The sequence below is a fragment of the Nymphaea colorata genome, chromosome 4, assembly GCF_008831285.2.
Source record: "Nymphaea colorata isolate Beijing-Zhang1983 chromosome 4, ASM883128v2, whole genome shotgun sequence".
NCBI lineage: Eukaryota > Viridiplantae > Streptophyta > Magnoliopsida > Nymphaeales > Nymphaeaceae > Nymphaea > Nymphaea colorata.
The window spans coordinates 26713655-26736431 of record NC_045141.1 but is presented as its reverse complement, the minus strand read 5'-3'; the positions used below and the strand labels follow the sequence as shown (position 1 = coordinate 26736431).

The following is a 22777-nucleotide window of genomic DNA, read 5'->3' as shown; positions in this document are numbered from 1 at the left end:
TTATATCGTTCAAGATAAGCGAACTACAACATCGTATGTGTGCAACCCATTTAGATTAAAAAGGACATAATTTCTTTTGAATTGCTGTCTAGAGTCTAGACGAATTATTTTGAACGGATTAAGATCAAATGAAGGCCTGAGACCAACTTGCACCCATGTGACCACCCACATCAGCAATTCAAGCAAATTGCGACTGGATAGATTCACTTCGGCGGCATTTTGCTCGAATCCACCATTTCTTTTGTCTACAACAAGAAGCTATCTATGTCTTTTTCATCTCAAAGAAATTTCTGTCGTCTATTCTTTACATTTACGAGGAATAACTTATAATTAAAATACAACGATTGGAATGCAATCGTGACATGGCTCTGCCTTCTAAGTGGGACTTGAACCGGAGACCTCCTCCAGTTATATTATCAAACACCAACAAGAATCCACACAATATCCATAAATCTGATCGCTGTTGGATATTATCTGAAAACAAAGCATGGACTTTGCATTGCATAATGCTATATAGCTTCTTTTAATCCGTTCACCACCCTGTGCATACTTGATCGATTGATTTCCTATTGTGAGTGCACTATCTGCCTATTTCGCAATCATCAAGAGTGACGCATCATTGTAGCTTCCATAAATCATCGGATCTGCAATACTTGCATGATCACCTTTCATAACATTGATGCCCACCTGCATAAAGAAACAAGATATGACGTACATCACTAACCCGAGCTTTTATGGTTTCAATTCACAAATCAAATGTGGGAGTTTGAAGTCAATCATTCAACAAGACTTGAATGTTGACAACATAAAATTGCATTTAAGGAAAGGCAAATTTAATTCCCTTGCAGATAGTTTCCACTAAGATCCCGAAACATGCTCACTATGTAGAAATAAGATGTAAATCGAAACGAGAAGTGATTTATCACATCCATGTTCCACGAGAATGAATGTTCTTATCTTGCTTTGCTTTTCCTTAAACCATAATTGAGGCATTAGATTTGGTTGAGGCATTCGACAATATTGAGATATGGAATGTCTGTTCTTTGTGAATTGCATTGGCTCGTCTCAAGTGACAAAGGATGGTGTGACTGTTGCAAAAAGCATTGAGTTCTGAAAGAAGTCTCCTAAAAAGTTTTTTTATTTTTTTATCTTGTGTATTAAACAAGATGAAATTTGCCACGTTAAATTCTTCATATGCATCAAACAGGGCATCAAATCGAAAGAGGATTAAATTTAATCATGTATTTTTTTCAAAAAAAATTACCGTGATAAATTTACCACGTTAAATTCTTCATTGCAATCAAACGCAGCCTAAGGTTGGGTGAACTTCATTTCTGTCGTGAGTTGCATCAAATCTTCAATGTTATCCAGCCGGCCAAACTAGACGTGGACTTGTGCAGGCCAGTATCACAAGGTATATTTATTTACATATTGGGCGGCCCTAACCATTTGACTAATTATTTACTTTCTATGGTACCTTCCAATCATTTTACTATGTATTTTAGGGTTCTAAATTTTTTCAAATCAATGCCTTCAGCAGAAAATTTTTGGCTCCGCCCTATTTCGACGCCCCCAAATTTACTCTTTAGTTTTATTTCAAACAAGTTGAAGGCGAAACCCAACCCTGAACCTAGTGGGTGCAGCCAACAAACTGCTTGAGTGAACCACAACCTCCTCTATAGCACAACGGCAATTTGCTTACTGGGAAAAAGGTTTAAAGGGTGAAATTTTTACCTGTCCGTGCACCTTCGGAAGAAATCGGGCTGGAAGTATGTTTACCTATAAAAGGAAGAAGAATTGTTTTACATGTCCGTGCATTCTCCACGTACCCAGCCAACATTGGCGTCCTTGTGGCCGCGTCCTTCTCAGAAATTCCATCAAACACTCCGCGTGCAGCACGAAGACGGCCGCACCCGGAAGGCACTGCCCACGAACGGGTCGCAACCAAAACCAGAGACGAGGATCTGCGCGTGGACGGCCACTCCTTCCACAAACGCAGAACCCATGGAAGAGCAAGCCTTGACCACAGAAGTGAAGACATACTTGTCAGGGACGAAGCCATGGGTCAGCATTTGATGGTAGAGAAGAAGAGCGTCGTGGGGATCTTGGCTTCGGAGGGAGGCTCTAATGGCGGCGTTCCACGTGATCGGGTGCGGAGTCTCTTGCTCCACATGGAAGCTTGGTTGGTGGGGGGAGTACGCGGAGGAAGCCAAGAGATTGGCTGCATTCCCGGGCTCTCCAGCGGCCCTGAGCTGTGAATGGATGGGCTTGGGCTGTTGGACCCCATGGCGGAAGAGGAAGTCATTGGTGTGAGCAAAAATGGACCGGCGGGCGATGAAACTGCCCCTTGGGATGATGGCGACAAGTATATCATTGAAGTCGCCGTGAAGCTGAAGATTCTGGTCAAATGGCGGTCTGCTATCAAATTCAATCGGCGGTTAGATGAAAGCCCAGTTTAAAGGAGTCGCATTCATCAGAACTGAACTCAAAACTATGTTACACCTCGCAGAGCTAAACCAAATCAATTGAGTAACAGGGTGACGTTCCTTATGCTTAATATGTTATAAATTACAAACTAACGCCTAACATACAGGCTATTAACGAATAAGCCCCTAAAGTTTGAGCTTCAACACAGGAGCCCCTAACGTTTTAGTAAAACTCTCAAACTGCTTATTCTTCGAGCCAATGATCGCAGAACACCGTCGGGCAGGGAGTCATCGTTGTTGGCGGCCAGCGAAAGTCGACTCGCCGGCCGTCCAGCGCTGGACTGCCTCCTGCCCTCAACCAGCGACGGTCGGCGGCTGTGGGCCGTCCACAGAAGGGTCGTGCAGTTATGGTCATCTATCAACAACTGCAAGTAAGAATCCCGATCAACATTTGATGTCCTGCAAATTTGAAATTCATCCAAACAAGGAAAAAAGGGAAATCCTCGGCCGACATTGTTGAAGGTGAGAAGCTTATCTCAGGCAGCATTACTCTCTCCCCAAAACCACTCATCGGCGGATGACATGGCCTCTGTAACTAAAGAAGGACGCATTTTCTTGAGAAGTGCTTGAACTCAATAGAGAAGAGACACGATCAATGCCGTCAATCGTTGCAGGTGAAGAAGGGTTCATATGGAAAAGGGAAAAATGGTTTAGTGTTTAGGATTTTTTTTTATTTTTTGTTGTCGTAAACCTGTACTTTGTCCCTTATTATTGTTTTTAAGAAAGGGGCTATCTGAGAGTTAGACGAAACGTTGAGCGCATCTTTTTGTTGAAAGCCCAAAGTCTATGGCGTGTTTGTTAATCGCCGTTAGTTTGTCATTTTTTCTTTTTAATTTTTTTACTTTTTTAAACCAATTGTTTATACATTTTCCCCTTTTTCTTTCAAAGTAAATGTGATCATCTTTTCTCGCTTTTACACATTTTTCTTCTAAATGTGATAATCGTGTCTTGCTAGCGTCACGAATCACAATCTTAGAGTTCCATTGGCTATTTTAAAATACTTGGTGTATTTTCTACATCAGGGTAACATTCATCTGAATTTAGGCTAATAGTGGATCTAAAGTGTTTGTACTCGAGATGGATTGGAATCTCTACATGGTAATGGAACTCCACCTAGATGAGAGTTCAATGTATGACTAAAACTATAGTCACTAAAAACCTGTGTTTTTTGAAACATGAAAAATAAGCCAGCTTAAAAAAATAAAAGAATAAAAAGAATGCGAAAAAACCACATTTATTTGGCATTTTAATCTTGTTTCACAATTCTTGACAATAGCCTGTCTACTTATGGAGGGACTTCAATGCAGCAGTAAAGTGTCTTATCACAGCGCAATGGGTAGTCATTGGTATTACTCTATGGAAATGAAACTAAAAATATTTGCAGCTTATATGTTAAAGCAGGCCAAGACAAACCTATTATGAGAAATGCAGTGAGAATAGGCATTTTCATTATGTGAACCCTATTTTATGTTTCAATGAATGAAGATACGAGTCCTGTATACCAGATTTAAGATTGTCATATGAGGAATAGGTGGATTTCATTTGGACTGAATTTCTGAAAGATTCCTTTGGTTTTCAGATACAAGGAGCGCGGGTTAAACATGGGTGAAAATAGCTGCATTAATCATTGTGTTTTAACATATTGGCAGACGTAGTGTATTAATGGAGAACACCTTTTTTTATTTAAGGTGGCAGAAGGTTTTAGGATTCGGCAAAAGCTGCATTGATGTGAAAATTCTCTTGAAATAAAAAATGTGGAACCCAATTATATTCTTCAAAGCTTCGTTGGTCTATCTTTTGGAAAAGCCAAAAGGACACGTGATGTGGCTGCAATCCGATCTACAAGTCGAGAAAACAATACAAAATAATTATTTTTTAAAGTCGGAGACGTCCAAGATAAAGAAAATGAAAACAAGATTTTATTTTCCAAATTTTAAGGTTTTCCAAACACATCACTTTCTTTCTTTTCAAAAAAATAGAAGACTTCTAAAGAGCTGAACAAAACCTCTCTATCCCTTTCTTAATGTTCTTCCTCCTAACTACATCGTTGCCTAGGAAACGGCGCTCTTTTCAAGAAGATTCAGTTAATCAGCGGGTATAGTAGGAAAACTTAGAAGTTTAACTATCTCGAAGAAAAGCATTTAAAAATTGAAAAACGTGTTAAACAAATGGATTAAAATCTTATGGGGTTTACTTATTAAATGCCGTATAACAACAATAACACAAAGATTTAAAGAATAATTTCAAATAACAATGACCAGCATCGATTCAACACTTTAAATCATTTTTCCACTGATTAATTTTAAATCCCATGGTTTAGAAAGGTTTTTAACGAGAGCACTAGTAAGGCTGGTATGATCTCAGACCCGGGAAGGGCGCAACATATGAGTAGGTTCAAGGTCCTTACAAGCCCGTTTGGCAAAAGTAACTACCTATTACTGCCTTATGAACCTACATTAAAAATTAAGGCAGATTCATATAAATTTGTGTGCAAATTCACACAATACTTTGTTCTGTAAATCTGCCTCAATTTTTAAGGCATGTTCATGGAATAGTAACAAATTTGTTACTGTTGCCAGACATGCCCTAAAACAGAGGTAAGGGCCGGATCAGCTCAGGATGGTGTCGTCGCCCAACTAAGAACCAAGCCTATCTAAACCAACGTTTCAGAATCCAAATAAAATGCCCTCCCTTTAAACTAAAACTAGGGAAAGCGGGAGAATTTACAGGCAAAAGCCCACCAATATTAGTATATACATATTCAAGATTTTGGCCGCAGGCGTTCAAGTCTTTGAAGATGAGCCTTTAGAGAAGAGTACTCATGCTGCATACTCTCCATGCGTGCTTCCACCATTAGCATTTCTTCCTTGAGATAGTACAGCCGCCTCTCCAACCAAGATATCGCCTCTGCCCTGCTGTTGCTTCCAAGATTACTCGAATAAAGGCTCTCTTGTGGCAATTGATGGACTCTAGGTGCCCTCATCAGAAGAAAGACGATGCTCAGCTGCAAGTGCAGATCTTTCCAAGTTAAATATCACAAAGCATAGCATTTAAAAAAAATGCCGGGAAAGAACAATATTATAACACTTGTGGCTGCCTGAGAAGCAACAAATAGGTTAGACCTAATATTTGTGACTTGCATATACCATTAACAATATTGAAGCTGCTTATTGTCTAGTGCTATTTTCTATTATTCTAGGGTAATTATGTAACACAATTGAATATGCCATGCTTTAATGGAAGACCTGATGCTTAAGGCCATGAAAGAATTAGATGATTAACCGAACCAACAGAAGAACAATAGAGAGCAGATACATACACCATCTAGAAATGTGGTTCCTTTTTCGCGTAAGTGCATTCATCAAGAAAATATGGTTCCTTTTTCATGTAAGTTCATGGTATGCTCGAAACATAATGGCATGTTTTCTTGTACCTCTGAACAACCAACATCGAACAGTATACTTACTTGCACAATAAAGAAGGTCGCAACAAGGACCACAACTGCAAACCAGAATAAGTTGCTTTGACCTTTCAAATAAGAGATGAAAGAGTTGCTAGATTCTTTGAGTAGAGAAATCATAGATGTGGTATCAGTTGCTTCCCGACTCCTTTTGTGTCGGGGAGAGACATCCCTGTTCAGATCATTGGCTAATTCAGGCACCAAGCTTCTTTTAGCACGAAATGTCTCATGCTGGATACTTCTATTCACTATGATTGGAGGGCCTACATACAGCAATCAGCAGGGAAATTAATACAAGGGCCTTAGATTTAACCAGCTAAAATATTGTACTTTATCTACTGTTCCTACAGAGTTATTATAAAACTAAATGAAAGCAATTGAGTAAGTTAAACCTTCTCGCAGCCTAAGATTTTCATCCTTCTTCAATATTTCATGTGCCTGTAACAAGTAATTCCAGTGAAGCTCAAAAGAAATTGAAATATTACAACAAATGAAAGGCAAAAACCCAGTAAGGATTACACAATTGATCCAAATTGCATAGGCTTCACGGCACTCTTCCGCAGTTGCTTGCTCTATTTTCCCTGAAACAATGGAAATTCCCTCAGCAGACTCAAAATACTGCGATCCTGACACTATGTAGAAACTAAATCCATGGTTCTGATTGGCTTTATGGTCACACGACTTGAAAGGAGAAACATACAATGTGGAGAGACAATGCATAATTTGCATAACACACATGTTCTCAATGACATGGCAAAAGTAGAACCACTTGGAATTGGCCTCGCATAAATTGGTGATGCAGGCACACATATTGTAATATGATTGATCATAATCCTTATTCCATTTCCTTAAAAGTTATAATTGCAAGCAAAATAGATCGTTTTCAACCTTTCTTCTTTTTCAACATCTAGTGAAAGGCAACAGACAAGTTGCTTATGCTTGGGCAGCATATTTTCAGTAAGCTACTAAGACAGATTAATCAGCATTAGATCACAATTGAAGACATCAACCAATAACTTGTGCAATGTATAACAAATGTCACCAAAAATCAATATTGTGTCCAAAAGGAACCAAAAATTGAGAGTATCTCATGAACTTTACCAAAAGATATAATTTATGGTTATGAGTCACATCATTGCAGCCAAAGTATTCATGCATTCATAGGGATATTCATCCAAAAGAAGTGGCATGCATTTCCCAACTTTACTTTCCTTTTTCTTTTCATCTGCTGTTCTTTATCATACATACCTTTCCAAATAGTTTTCTTAGAAAAATCAACGTTGATATAGACTCGCAGAATGCAACTATTTCCTTCATTTTCATCACATTCTACATCCCAAATCCCCTGGTCATAAAGAAGCATTTAATATTATTATCAAGGATATAAAATTTTTTAGGTATAAGGTGCCAAAGAAAAAAAAAAACACATGAAAATTATAATACGCTGAGCTGCTAAACTTGAGTGGAAGGAAAACTCTAACCTAGAAGTCAGAGAAAAATTAGAACAGCGACAACATGAAGTACAAGTAAGATGATAAAGCATGTAGCCACCTCACTTTTATTTGCCTATTGTCAAATTGTTGGCTGAACTTTGGAAAAGCCAATGTATTGCTTTGCAACACAGAGCCCAACAGCAGAGGTTTTATTTTCCTGGACTCATGACCACCAACTTGAGATCCAGTTCATGAGGTACATCATTATAAATGGTCACACTATGCCTTTTATCGCCCAGAAATATCAAGATTTTATATAGTGAGGAAAGTGAGATAATTGATGGAACCAACGTTGATGGTTCTAGTTTTAGTACCTCAACAGTGAAGTAGTCTGAGTACGGAGCGTCATTCATCTGCTGCGAGATCTCCAAAACGAAATGGCTGGTGCAAAACACTCTTGATGAGCAAATGCTTAATTCAGAAATATAGAGTAAAACAGAAGTGCCACACAGGAAAAAATGCCGCTCCCTACAACAAAAAAACTCACAAATTGTCCCTGACAAGTTTCACACAGACCAACCACAGACATCAGCTAACATGCATGTTCAGGAGACTTATAAGTATGCTTGCACTTCACAGCCAATATAAAGTTTACCAATGTTTATCAGGACTTTAAAGCAGCTGATTGCAAGGAAGGGAGAATTATTTCCCAATGATTGCCAGTGCAACAGGTATTGCCAATAGATGCAATAGGACAACTAACTTATGTTTAATATGCAAGTAGCTTAAACTCTTGTCACCGCAGCAGGCATTGCATACTGTCATATGTGAGACCAAACTGCAAATGAACTGCGGAAAAGGAATTAAACTAAAAAGAAAGTATAATGGATGCCATCAAAACAAAACATGAATGATCTTCATGTTAGGTGGTGACTAATAGAAATGGTGACTCAAAGAATCCAGGGACAATATCAACACTAAGCTGGTGTCTGAATGCATGGCATTAAAACACCAGGTATTTAATGCCTAGCTTATATGGGGTGCAACCAAAAGTTCCCGGTTTCATAACCCCAGCACGTGTGAATGCCTGGTATTTTTTCTTCCAGGCTTTTGATTACCTAGTTTCATCAAAAGGCGGTATTAAAATCTCATTGCTTCCTTTGGTCTGTTGCATATAACTACCATGTAAAAATAGCATTCCACAAAATTTTTTCAAAGGAAAACAAGTGATCTTCCAAAGTATCGGCTGCCAGCAAAGATTCCTCGATACATTTCTTTCATTAAATAAGACTAAGATCAATTCATTGTTTCAGAGATAATGAATTTTGATTGTTGTTTTACAAAAAGGCGATGAATCTAGGTCTAGAGATTCATAACTCTTCCAAGCCCAAAAGACCCTAATCTTCTTGCATAAAGTATGAATTGGTAGAATTCAAATGGTGAGCAATTGGAGTAGATTCAGATACAAAAAAATTAGTATTGTACAAAGAAAAATGACTACTTAACTACTGACTTTGCTAGTCCAGTTATATGAATACAATTTCACACCGAAACTGACGAAAGAGTTTCTTTTTTCTCTGGCTTTTCTTTTCCACAAATCCAAGAATAGGTCCTAGATCCGTGCCACTTACTACTATCTGGTTGGGCCGGGTTGGAGGTTTGTTTTAGCCTCATGTTATTATTTTGACTTCATTGATTGAATGCGATTAGGTATACCTAAGGCGCATCAATCACTCTTTCCTCATGTTATGAAGCCAACAGAAAGATTCAACAAGGAATACATTTCCCCCACGACAGAACAAAAAATATGAAGTAATGCTCTATTGGAGAGACAAGAGTTGAATGAAAAAGCAACCCATCTGTTGGTGTTACGTTATGCATAACATCATGCCACTAGGTTAGCTTCAATCGGTTGGCCCAATGTGATTCCTAGAAGTGGCATGATGATACCAGCATGCAAAGATGCTGCTGCAATTCCATCAAATAACAAATAAGCTTAAACAAGATAAGGCTTTTCTTCACGTTACAACTAATGTTCACAAGGCTTTTCTACACATTAGTCCTTGGAAGCTTACCAAATGCCATGCCATTATAGCCCTGATGAAATCAACAGCCATGTGGAAGTGTTCCTATGTGTTGAATTGGTATTTGGTAGCCCAATTGGTTGTTCAATTTTCTTCAGATTTTATACTTTACGCATAGGTAGAAGCTTTTTGCAGGGTTCCTTATCCAACACAAAGGCTACAAAAGCAACTACCATCCCTTATCCATCAAACGCAGCCTTAAGCTTTAGGTTCATGAATGGGGACCTGAAAAATGTTATGCCACACATAGGCAAATGCAGTTGCTTCATGTGTTGATGTGTAAATGAATGATATAGCCACAATTTTTCTCCACATATAGTGCTTAGTCGTATTCATGTAGAGATCATAATCTTCTTCCTGCATGGGGAGTAGTATTTGGGGATGAGTTGCTGTGGTGCTATCCGGATGATCACTTACAACTGCTGGCCGTCCATGCTTTCTTCCCTAGGGTTCACGGCCAAGGAAGGCAACATACTCGAGGGCTATTGTGGTGCCATCGTCACAATGCTGCCAGAATCTGGTGATGGAGGTGCAGTGCCTCCTGTTGGTCCAATGGTCTGAATGGTGGTGACTGGTGGTTTTCCAATTCCATGTGTCTTTTTTCTTATTCCTTCTTGTGAGTCACTTAGGTTCCCCTTGTTACAGCTGGCCTATGAGTGATTCTGTTGTTATTGTTGGTCGGTAAGAGAGAAAGAGAGAGAGATGGACAAAACTATAGATCTAAAAACATCGATGAGAAAATAGGACATTGATGCCCAAGCAATGACATTAATGATGATTGATGATTATGTCATATAAACAGAGTCATGCCCAAGCAATAAAAAAAAAAAATTGCATCTTCGTACTTTTAACAATTTCCCCTAAACAAATCCAAACAAAAAGTAGGTTGTCTTACAAAATCACCCCAATGCTCCAACAAATCAAAGGACAACTTGTAACTATACCACATAGCTACCTCTATTTGGGCGAGTTACCCCTGTTGACATGGTGTGACATGGGTGTGGGTATGAGTACGCCCCTAGACATGGCTCTGACCATGTCAGGTATGGTCAATGCACCCAGAGCCATGTCTGTCCACTACTGGACTCGGCCAATTTTGACCAAGTTCAAATGTCCCAAATTTGGGACTTGTTTTTTGTTAATATTGTATAAGGGGCAGGAAGGCAGGAAAGGGTCGATTGCATCGAGGCTTTCACATTCCCAAGTCCTTCCCCAGACTCATACTCACAAAGAATCCAGTCGTTGATGAGAGTTTTCGGGTCAGTCTTATTTTTCATTGTCAATCTTGCTTTTTCTCTTATTTTATCCATGTTTTTATTTTCCGTTCTTTATCTCTACGCCTCTCTTTGCCTTGCATATGTACTATCCTTTTCTTTTTTTTCTCTCCCTCTCTACCCGTCTCTTTGCCTTGCATCTGCGCTGCACATGTCTCTCTCTTGTTTTAGTGTTTTTTCTTTTTTTAGAAACAAGTGCCTGTGCAACTATGTTTTTTTCTTGTTTCATTGTTTTTTACTTGTTTGTTCTTGTTATTCCTTCTTTTTCTTTTGTCTTCTTGTTTTTATCGTACGAATCTGGTCTGTATTGGGCTGTGGCAGTTATAATCTTATTGTTAAGTCTATTGACTATCATCTCTTGTTTTATCAGATTTGGTAAATGAAATATGGACTAGGGTTTCAGATTTTTAAGTCTGTTCATCTCTAAGAAAATGTATCAAATGCATCTTTATAGGATTATCAAATGTGTCTTTGTTAGTGAACTTAGTCAGTTAGTTGGCTTTTTGTAATGTGTAAATTATCAATCATGAATGCAGTGGACATTTTAGTTTGTTGAGAACTTTGGTGGATGAAATTTCTTACATATATATATATATATATATATATATATATATATATATATATATATATATATATATATGGCCGTATCCCTGCACCAATGATTTTTGAAATTCCCCCACACCCATGTCTGCACCTGCACCCATACCCATCTGATACAGCTGTCCAGTGTGCTATTGAGTTTTCCATATGAACAGAAGATATTCATTAGTGACCTAGAAGAGGGTAAAATAGAGGTTCAATTATCACACCTACACAAAATTTTAGAATTCTCAAGTGACTAACCATGGGCATCAGATTAATTCCTAACGAATTCTCAACGTTCCAAAGAGGACAAGCATCAGTTCAATTGGTCAGCTGACCAACATAGTCTCTTAACAGATTAATTTTCCCAAGTTATAACCTGGGTCCAAAACCATTAGCTGTTTTCTTTAAGACACATCCCAATTCCCACATTTATACCCTACCATCGCTAGAAATTTTGGAGGGAGATGCTGAGATTCACAATATTTGGTGACAAGGGCACTTGACATGATATAAAAGTAGTTTTGCAGTTCAGAAACCTTGGATTCGTCCAAGAACTTTCTTAAAAAAGACGACCCTGCAATATGCAGTCAAAGTTTTCATCTAAAATAGCATTGTAAATGCTTCTTCATTACAAAAACAACAACAAGAAGCCTTCAAAGAAAAATCAAGCATATTCACCTGTTTCTGTACACACGAAACTTTTGGGTTTCCTGGCATTGTGCAAACTTCGCCCCTTGAACCAAACAGAAACAAATCAAAATACAAGAACTGAGACCAGATGATACATATAGATATATTGCTCCTCTTAAGGTCTTACCTAGGTATAGTTTGATGGGATGCTGGAAGGAGACATTACGCACATGTCCAAATTGTTGATGCCTATACCATGGATCACATTGAAAATCTGTAGATCAGACTATCAGAACCTTAGTAAAACAAAAGCCGACATGTAAACACTCAACCACAAATAATCCTGGATGCTCATATGCGTAACCAGTAGCAGAGCTGGATTAACCTAAATCAGGTTGTGCACAAGTTTTACATAAAACGAACAATGGAGATGCAGCATGCAAGCAGTTCATATCAGGAATAACAGAAAGAATTTCTCTATTCCAAAAAGAAGTGCAGTGTTGTAGTCATACTAAAGACAAGATAGGAGCTTTCATGTCATTATTTCAATCATCATATCTTTCTTGGAATAAAATTTGGAAAATTTACAATGTTATTACACCTTATTTTTCATTTTTTTGGTCATGTTTTTTATGTTTTATACTATTAAATTTTACTTATCAGCCAAGTAACAAATATTACTCTCAAATTCTGGTGATGTTTCCAGCAAATTTTCAATGGACAAGCTATATACATTAACCAGCGATCTGGAAAATCTTCATATCTGAAAAAAGGCAACCTACATCATGGTCAAAAGGCCTTTGGCAAGTAAGTCTAAGTCATAATTGTAAAGACAAAAGTTAATCTGGTTATGGTGACCAACATCTCATTTAATGAATGATGATGTGGAGACCTGCCCTCAGCTGCTTATGGGTAGGAGCAGAGGACATAGGTACAAAGCAGTTCTGGTATAGGGCTAAAAATTCCATTTCCAGTGCTTCTCACTTTAGTAGTAATGCCAAATATGCTTATTTGAGAGATTTTTTATGTTTGCAACTAGAGTTGTTTTTTCAGCAGCATAGTGCATGGATTTATCCATTAGGGCCATTACGAAAAATAAAAAATAATCATTTAATAATTATTTATAATATATTTATTACACAACATCTTCTTAATATTTCTTTTCTAAATCCAATGTCAGGAACTTTCCATATAGTTATCTTGGATATGCATATTAGCACTCTCCAAAAATTTTCTTTAAAAAATTAACAAAAAAAATAGGACTTGCAAATGCCAAAATAGTTTTCAGCATAAAATGTTAAAGGTAAAGGTCCACAGGTCATTATTTTGTTAATCTAAACCAACAAAATGATAAGCCCGTGATTTCAAGAACATAAAAAAAAAAAGGTAATTTTCTTCGGTTCTCAAATCAACCAAATGAAAGATGGTAGTAAGTGTACATCAAATGACACGAACATAAGGCTTTCCTCAAGTTGACTGTAAGTTTGGGTCCTTCTCAATGTATATGAAAAACTGAAACTTTAGATGTTCAGTAAAAGTAAATCGATTCTTACTTTCATTGCCATCACAATCCATATGTGTATAAAAAACTTGAAATTTTTGGCAGTTGATGAAGGTTCAGAAGAATGCATGAGGCAATGCCCTTAAAGGGCCAGTAGCTGTGCAGCATTTATAATGATTTTCTTTTGTTTTCAAGAAAATAAAAAGAAATGTTTATCCCTTCAATTTTCTAGCATTGTCATCTAATTGGAACTCATGAAGAAAAGCAGTTTCATTCCCTAGAAGGGCAAAGGAGAGAATTAGAAAAGACAGGGTGGGCACCACTTAAATCGATGATAACAAGTCTCCACCCCCATCTTTTCCCTCCATTTAATATGTATATGCCTATGTGGGCACTGGCCACATGCCCACCACTCAAGCCATGTGACTCTGCCTGGCATAGACCTGGCTGAAAAGTTGAACTTAAAAGGAAATAAACTAACATAAAAGGAAATAAAAGTTGCAAAAAATATGCTCATTTACTTACTTCTGTCTCCACATTTCTTATGAAATGTTCCACAGAAGTCGACAGAATCATCTGAGAAGAAAAGCTTGAAAAGTACCTCGGGATTGGTCTATGAGGAACAACAATCAGAACAAGTGGTTACCACCTAAATACTTAAAAAGAAATCATATCAACAAATGAATTCGAATCTGGACAGAGATATAACATTACTGGGAACTTTGCTTCAGCAACCAGCTTATAGTGTTCAGGTACTGCACAGTGTGTCAATAAAAGAAAGAGGAGTTAGCAAAGAAGCTACATTGCAATGAGATGCAAAGACATAGCAGGTGAAAATAATAAACAAGCTATCTTTGTCACAATTCTCTCTAAACATTCAGCAAACTCATGAAAGAGCTGCTACTCATAGGTTTAGCATAGAGTATGGAATCACATATATCAGTATGTACGTGCAATTTTCAAGATTTTTCAGGAAAGCATTGTCAGATATAAAATATAAAGTAGAAAGAAAGTAATAAAACAGCTGAGCAGATAACACTAATTTCAGAAGTTTCCCCCCCACCCCCATCCAAAAAAAAAAAGCAGAAAGATAGTCGTTACTAGGCAATAGGATCAAACTGGTGCGTAAAAAGCTACATAATTTTCCTGAAATTTCATACTGCAGTCCAAATGGTTTTAGATCTTTTATCAGCCAAATGCTGCTACATCAACATAGGTTGCTTAAAATTTGTCTTTATCTGTGTGTGTGTTGACAGAAAGAGACAATCTTAACAATTCTTGGGGTCAAAGAAAAAAAAAACCTTAAATATCAGACAGTTTGTGTGTAAATTATGAGTGCTGGACATGTCAGATAAAGTATTCCTTTCATGTTAAATTATAAAGTATGGAGGACCATCAGAACCCAAATTCGTCAGACACTGACACACGTTTTCTCTAGAAGCATCAAGGCATTAGACCTAGCAATGAATCAACAGGAAGCTCATTTTCCAGGAACGAAAAGCAAGACAAAAAAAACTAACTCCTTGGAGCATCAACATCCTCTGGTTTCCATGCCAATGTCTCAGATGGTAATGACCCAGCTTGATCAGGGCCATCTTTCATGATGCATTCACTTTCCTGGACTACCATGACATTCCCAGTGGTTGGCAGATTATTTGGTTCTTTATCGCTTAAAACATGTTGAGGCTCTTCCAGTGCTGTTTCCTTATTCCTGTTTTGCATAGAGAAGTGGTATTTATAAATTTACATGTCACAAAGGGAAAGATATTCCAAAAAATACATGTGCTAAAAGGAATATTTAGCTACCTATCCACAGAATTATTACTCGAACCACTAGGACGCGTCAAACTTTTAAGTCTTTCAAACATATCAATTTTATTTTCTGGAGTGCTGACTTCAGATCTTGTTTCCTGTAGAACCAGTAGCTTTAATTTGAATATTGCATCTGAAACCATTTCAAACATAATAACACAGAGCTTAAAGAAACTCGAACCTGGCAATCAACCACATATTTTGCATTATTACAACAATGTGTCCATCCATCAACAATAAGACGATATGCTTCATCACGTGACAAGAATGACGCAAAGAAATACTGCAAGACCACATGAAGAACTTCACAAGAGAAGTAATCAAACAAATCTTCAGCCAATACAAGAAAAACACATTTAGGTCAATATGTTCTAAAATCCAAGGGAGAAATTACAATTCAGTTCAATATCTGGTCGAAGTGAAGCACAAAGTTAGCATGAGAAATAGAAAAGAATATAAATGTTAGCTAACCTTTTTCTCATTGGCAACAATTTCTATGGCATTTGGGAAAAGTCCAGCTGTCTTTGCCTTCTGTACAGAAGAAACTTCATTGAAAGGTATTATTTTCTGCAAAATGAACCCATTGATCGTATAACTCAAATACACATGGAAAGAGCCAATCAGTAGAGAAGTGGAGGACAGCAATCTAACAACAAAAAAGACAAAATAAGAGAATCCTATAGTGAAGGAGAAACAAAGTTTTCACAAATCTCCACACATAAAAGCATGCAAAAGATAAAATACTATGGATAGGATAGCAGAAAGAAGAAATAGCAAAGAAATAAGTCTTCATAGCCTTGAAACTATCTCTCAGCAATTGAGAAAAAGGAAAAATATAGAAGGAAATGGAAAAAAGGGAGATGCAAATAGAGGAAAAGAGGATTGGTAATGAAGAATAGCATGACAGGTATGCTTCCCAAACCATAAAAAAAATTGCATTGACCAGGAAAACTTGAAATTTGAGAGATGCATGCACCATAACTAAGCAACACCATTTATTGTAAACAAACAATGACATAATGCAGAAGTCATGTGATAATTTTCCACCAAACAGATCAGATTACAAGCCATAGTCACACAGAGATTTTAAACCAGTAGATATCTTAGAACATGTCCACACAGTATCATTACTTTCCACATACTGTATCTCAGATACGTACTCAGTTCAGAGAAAATAAAAAATGAATGCTATGAACTAATTAGTTGGAAAGGAAGTTGCAATATCAATAAGAAAATGCCAGGAATGAATGCCAAAGTACCTTTGTCTCGAAGCCAAATATGTTTGCGTAAAAACAAATGTAACGCACAAATAAATACATGTGACCCTGCATCCATCAAGAAGATGAATTAACAAAAAGAAAGCAAAGTTTCATTTTCTGATGTTTATAATAGACAGAAAAACCTATGATGCATTTCAAGATATTAGAAATTTAAAATCAAAATCATCACAAATTGGAAAGTAATCAATGGATAAAAAATAACCTTTTCAGGGACACCTAAGTTATGCAGTATAGGGAGCATAAAGATGTGACAAAATTGGTTCTTCTCCATTGTAAAAGAATTAAATCCATTGGTGCACATAAACGGCTTACAGTATAGGGACTAAATGTTAATATAATTTTATGTATCTGCACAAGGTTGAATAAGGAATACATTAGGCAAGAACCATATATGAATGACATACCACTTCAGACTTACTCAACAAAGTTGTCGCCCACAAAGGATATGAAGCAATCAATTGACAACATCATTAGTTTGGATAAAGTATATACATTCATATATAGTTGTTTCCACTGTTTTACGAAAGAAACAATGAAACAGCCAAGCTACTTCCTTGAGTGGCACCTAATGACAATGATGAGAGTACCAGTTATGACTAGATGTGATGACTGTGTGGAGTTTGATCGGCCACATCAGTCCAACAATCAGACCGATCTAGAAACACTTTCCAGAATGCTTAGTCTCCTTTTTCCCCTAAAAGAAGGGCCAAAGACATGAAAGAAAACTCAGAAACAATAGATCATATTTCTCAATCCTAAATACTAGAAAATCAGAAGCAAATATAGCGGAATTCTTAAAAATGTAATTAAAAATTCATTTAGCCTTTAGAAATCTGTAAATATTTTTTTGAAAAACAATAAAATGTATGTATTGTTTTAAGAACAAAACAAAAATGCTAAAACTTTATCTTATTTCTAATTTTCTAGGCACATATTTGTTTGCATAACCTCTTCAGCACCATAGGTGTTTAATCTAAACTTTTTATCTAAACCCAGTCATATGGACAGCAAACTACACAACGCCAGTGATCATTGCTATGTATTGGACACAGAAGATCAATATTATGAACACTCAGCTAGCTATAATCTCTTACTAGATGTGTAATATGTGTTATTATGAACTTAGTCACTGATGAAACATATGTAAATGTAACACAACCTACAAATTCTGATGATTCCATGAGCATGGCCCCAGGCCCACTAACAATTAAAGGAAAGGCATAACATAGTTTTCACCTGAAAAAGAATATTTTCTTGAAAAGCACAATTAAAATCCTGAACAAGGACCTGCACACACAACGGAACAAAAAAAAAGTTCCTATTAGAAACAATGTCTAACCTAATGAACTTTTAGTATGTGGTTACAGAATTGAAACTATAAAAATTACATAAGAAGAAAGAAAATGCAAAAAGATTAACCAATTAAAAGACTGTATCATAAACTTCTAAGGAATGATCAAGTATAATTAAGGCAGGATGGACACATCTACAAATATTTGCTGACATCACCACATATTTACATTTTTTCCTTATAAAAAATTTCCAAGCATGACCAGCACAAAGGCAAACTGAGTACGCAGGAGTTGACAGGAATATGTGTTCACATAATGAAACCATAGATACAATCTGTTTCTATGATGCTAGCATTCAATAAATCCTTAGAATATTTTGATTGTTAAGTGCAAATCACACCCTCAAAAGAACTTTTCTCAACAGCAGTTTCCTCTTTAAGTTTTGTTCCTAAATACCATTTTGTGGCACCTGTTAAAATACAATGGATGTGAAGAAGAATAGCGAAAAAATAAGGACTTACAAGCCTAGGGATAATAAGAGATGTAGTGATATAACATTATACAACACGAAAGCAAGGTTAAACATTTTAATGTCTTGAACTTGCTGTGATGTATTAAAAGGATATGGGAAACAATATGCAAGATATATTTTCTTGCTTTAACTTACTTCTACCTATCTCGTCTGCAGAACAAATACCATTCCTCCAAATATATACATACCAAGAATGCCAGGCCATCAAAACATATTTGTCTCAATGGAACAGGAAAGGAATCTTGACAAATTTAACAAGGTATTTCTTCATTCATATCACTCATAAGCTGTTGTCTTAATGTATTGCCTTAGTGGATTCAACAGAGCAACCTTGAGAATTGAAAGTTACCTATCTTTAATTAGAGAAACATAAGAAAACACCAATTGACATCCAACAATCCAATAGAAAATATAGGTGTTAATATTAACTGGTAACTAAATTTCCAAGGAATTGCTCCTTCAAGACAAGTATGAGAAGTCAAAAGCTCCCTGAAAATAAAAACTCTCTTTCATAATCATGCTTGCAACAACATAGTTATATTAGAAACAGAAAAAATCATATAAGCCAATCAATACACCACAAGAACTGATTTTGAGTGAAGGCTGAGAATAGACAGATATAACAGCAAACAGCTTGCAGAAACTGACCTCCTCTGCAGGAAGTCTGAACAGTTGCCGATACTCTTCACTTCGCGATGATAAAAAAGACTGCAATAAAAAACATGATTATGGAAAAAAAGAGCATCTGTGCAGCAATGCAGAACTTGAACACAAACAAAAAGAGTAGCAAATCAGACAGCCAAGGTATGCAGCAAAATAGATTCTATGAACGTAGGAGGATATAAGATGGCACATTCCAACTAGTATAAACTGCATATAACACTCCAAAGTGAATCTGATTCAGGTCATACCATGCCAAAACAATTTACTCCATGACTAACGGCCTTCATGACAGCCTCTGACCAGCCCTCCCAATTCAGCATGATCCAAAGCACATCAAAACAACCTGTTACGCCAGCCAACTTCTCTACACCACATGAATCCCATCAGAATGGCCATGTCCATCAAAGCCCGCATGATGACAACTCAATATGGTAGCTCCCACATTGACAGCCTAAACGAGCTTTTAAGGGAAGACAAATGGGACAAATTCTGGTCACCTCTTTAAAGCTAGAAATATCCCTAAAAAGGTCCCCTTCTCTAAACTTCTGGAATAAAGGCCCATATTCATCATGCAAATTGCCCTTCAGAGAGCTTTTGGGGAAAAAATATTGTAACAACATGCCCAGACCTTATGCAACCAGAGAAAGTTAGTAGTTGCTTTTTAATTAGTCTATGTTTTAGTAATAGTAATACTGTTTCATGAGTATGTCTAGGATGCAGTGCCCAAGTATATGTGACAGCCTTTTAGATTTTTTTCAAAAATGTGATTCTATCCTGGTGACTTACAAAATGTTAATAGGCAATTAAGGCTTGACAAGAATTCAGAAATTTCATAAATATCTAAGGCGCAAAAAGTTATGTTTTATCACAAGAAAGCAAGACTCAGCTGATTTTCAGCAAATGACTCATTATGTACACATCTGCAGGCTTGGCTTTCAAAAGAACAAAATGGTCAGAATACCTTGCCCACCAATTTGACATGTTTGCTAGCTCACGCCATATGCAATCTCAATATTTTTAAACATAAGAATCAAGTCAAACTATCATGATTTATGACGTATAGATATGATTTTATAATTTTATCATTCAGGAAAGAAACCACTGCTAACTTGTAATCGTTATCAAATAGCACACATGAAAAAGAAAATTATCTTTTTTTTTATTCCTAAGTTTTCAGACATGGAAATTACATTTATGTGGTTAACTTTGCAAAACACTGCCCAAACTGAGGCATTCAGCTAGAGTACATTTAAACTTGAGTGCACATATACATTGGAGTTTAATTTGTTCAGTTAAAATGCACCTATCATGCTTACTTCATTTCAAACGGCCTGAGCAACCCACTACCTGCCCTTTCTTGAACAAGGAGAGTAGAAACAGTAGGTGCTTATAGATACATATATACATACGCACACATATATAAACACACAGACACACACACACATGCGAATCCAACCTATAAGATAATCTTATCTGCAACAAGAGTTATGACAGGCAACCTGACCAAGAAAGGTAGCTTGGACAACCTTAAAGAGAATAGCAAGGAAGCTATAATTAGGAGAAACTTGTGGATTGAAGCATGATGTCCACATTGACAACCTTCATAAGCCACTTATGCAAGAAAATCTAAGAAGAACCATTAGCAATCCAATTAATATGTACTTGTTGACAAAGAGTAACCAAGGGCAGAGCCGCAGAAATAAGACTAGTGTCCTTCATTCCCCATATTTCCCTCAACCATCTCACATGTTCAGGAGAAGAGCTATAAACAATTCAATGGTGCCCTATATTCTTTACTATTAGTCATTATTACCTGGAGCACATGCTCACCGAAGAAAGGTCTCAAGACAACAAAATTGCTGCCAATCCAGCTTGGTGGAAGTGGCCTATAGTGGCATGATTTTCTAGTCGTACATTATGCTACTGCTCACCACCTAGATGAACACAATGCTAGTGCCACTAAACAACCTGGAAACTATTTGAAGCAAAAATGTGGTTGACAGGTTGATTTATAAGAAATAACCAAGGAAAATTGATCTGTAAATAGACCTAAAACGGTAAACAAGTTTTCCATGAGTCTCTCCAAAAACTTGGCCTCAAATTCTGTCAAATTCAATGTCGATCGACATAGCTTGTGGCCATGATACTGTTTCCTAAGACGGGGAAAGAAGAAACAGCAAATGGCAAATAAAGGAAAATGCTCGTGAAAAGCTTGAATCGTCAAGAGGTAAGTAATAAAATAGGTAATGTCATTGAATTCCATGAAACATTTCAACAGGTAACCTGTATGCAGACCCGGCTAAACCATTAAAACACTATCAACATCACCAAGCGAATGTGCGGAGTGCGTAATTGTAATGCGATAAACAGGACAGAAAAATCAGAAAGACCACAACCCCCAATTGCGAAAAGGTTTTTCCCCCTTTAACAGCAAGTCGCTATTAAGCCCCCGGAAACAAGAACCTGGAGAGGGCAACATGAAATAAATTCAGTCAAGAAAACAAAAAACGAACGCTCACCGGAACAACTTCCACCTCCTTGAGGACCTGAACGGCTTGTTCGGATGACCTGCTGTCTCCGTTATCTCCGGGACCTGAAGACGCCACCGAAGAAGCGTCCGTATCAGCCTGAACGCCACCAGAATCCCGAACCTGGGCGATCTCGGGCATCCCAGAAGCCGGAAAGCTCGCCGATTTCGCCATGCTGCTGGTCCGTACCGGAGAGGCCGTCGCCATCTCTCTCCGTCAGTCGGAATCAAGAAACTCCGTCAGTCGGAAGCAAGAAACTGTAGTGGGAGTTAAGGGGACTGCTGGCGGAGGGAAGGATGACTCTTTGTTTCACAAAGTCAAAAAAGTTACGCCCTTGATGTTGCCGTATTTACGAGATCACCAAAGCGTTGGGTGGTAAATTGACTGGTAGTTGTGGAAGAAAAAACTGAAACGCCAGGCCAAGTGGCCAATTACTCCGATGCCGACTTCTGACCGCCGACAGTTGGCCATCCGGCGGCCTTGCTTCTTCGTAACCAATGACGCAATTACAACGTAAAGCCTTTGCTTTAGGGAGTATTAAAATGCATTAACTTCCTTTCTCCAATTAAGGGCGAGCCCGTGACCATATAAGTCTTGCCAATACAATACAACAATGCCGAATAAAAGGCCTCTATATAGTGATGGAATTAGGATTTGAGCCACATTAGTTTTAAACTTGACACTCGCTCGCTCCCCCCTAAAATGAAAGTAATAACTAGGCATGTCAATGGGTCGATATGTTCAATAATGATTAATAAGTATTGGTTTGGAATTGAAACCATTTTTGGCCAAATACTATGAAAATGGGATCAGATTACTAATGGGATTTCAGTTGTTTGATATGTAATTTTATAGTCAATTTTATAATTAACACCTTTGGCCCATGTAGAAGTGGGTCTTTGTTTCGAATCCACAATGCATCAACTCTTTGTGTTATAAAAGGGACCACCGGCTTCACAAATTCAAATATGGTGAAGACAACATTTCGATACACCAAAAGCAGGTCATGTATCTTATTTGTTGTTTGGCAATGAGAACTGTTTTTATAAATATTGCTTTCAAAATTGGGATAGATTTATGAAACTTTTTTTTTTTTTTACGTGTTCCATAAATTTGTCACAATCTTTAAAACATATTCATAAAACAGTTACAAATTATTCTTATTGCCAAAGAGCTTCTTATTAAGACAATATTTAATGACATGAACTAAGCCTCAA

General features: G+C 37.2%; 2 protein-coding genes across 8 annotated transcripts; both read right to left on the bottom strand.

The window, feature by feature from the left end:
- Positions 1-278: 278 nt before the first annotated feature.
- LOC116253425 (uncharacterized) lies at positions 279-3259 on the bottom strand. Its single transcript, XM_031628231.2, has 2 exons — positions 1735-3259; positions 279-687 (listed from the first exon to the last, which is right to left on the bottom strand). Exons 1-2 carry the CDS (start codon positions 2060-2062, stop codon positions 662-664), a joined length of 354 nt encoding a protein of 117 aa, XP_031484091.1. The 5' UTR covers positions 2063-3259; the 3' UTR covers positions 279-661.
- A 1881-nt stretch (positions 3260-5140) lies between these two features.
- On the bottom strand, positions 5141-21982 carry LOC116252762 (protein VASCULAR ASSOCIATED DEATH 1, chloroplastic). 7 transcript variants are annotated; one of them, XM_031627268.2, is made up of 20 exons: positions 21552-21979; positions 19281-19391; positions 19018-19077; positions 17782-17832; positions 16525-16590; positions 15737-15832; positions 15447-15548; positions 15260-15363; positions 14974-15164; positions 14168-14208; positions 13979-14066; positions 13774-13896; positions 12140-12226; positions 12001-12055; positions 7754-7820; positions 7195-7291; positions 6466-6527; positions 6339-6384; positions 5953-6209; positions 5141-5490 (listed from the first exon to the last, which is right to left on the bottom strand). In XM_031627268.2, exons 1-20 carry the CDS (start codon positions 21765-21767, stop codon positions 5248-5250), a joined length of 2163 nt encoding a protein of 720 aa, XP_031483128.1. In that variant the 5' UTR covers positions 21768-21979; the 3' UTR covers positions 5141-5247. The 7 variants fall into 7 exon arrangements, with proteins under 7 accessions (XP_031483128.1, XP_031483126.1, XP_031483132.1 ...); XM_031627266.2 differs by having other exon boundaries at positions 6339-6527; positions 21552-21982; XM_031627272.2 differs by lacking the exon at positions 13774-13896 and having other exon boundaries at positions 21552-21964.
- Positions 21983-22777: the final 795 nt, after the last annotated feature.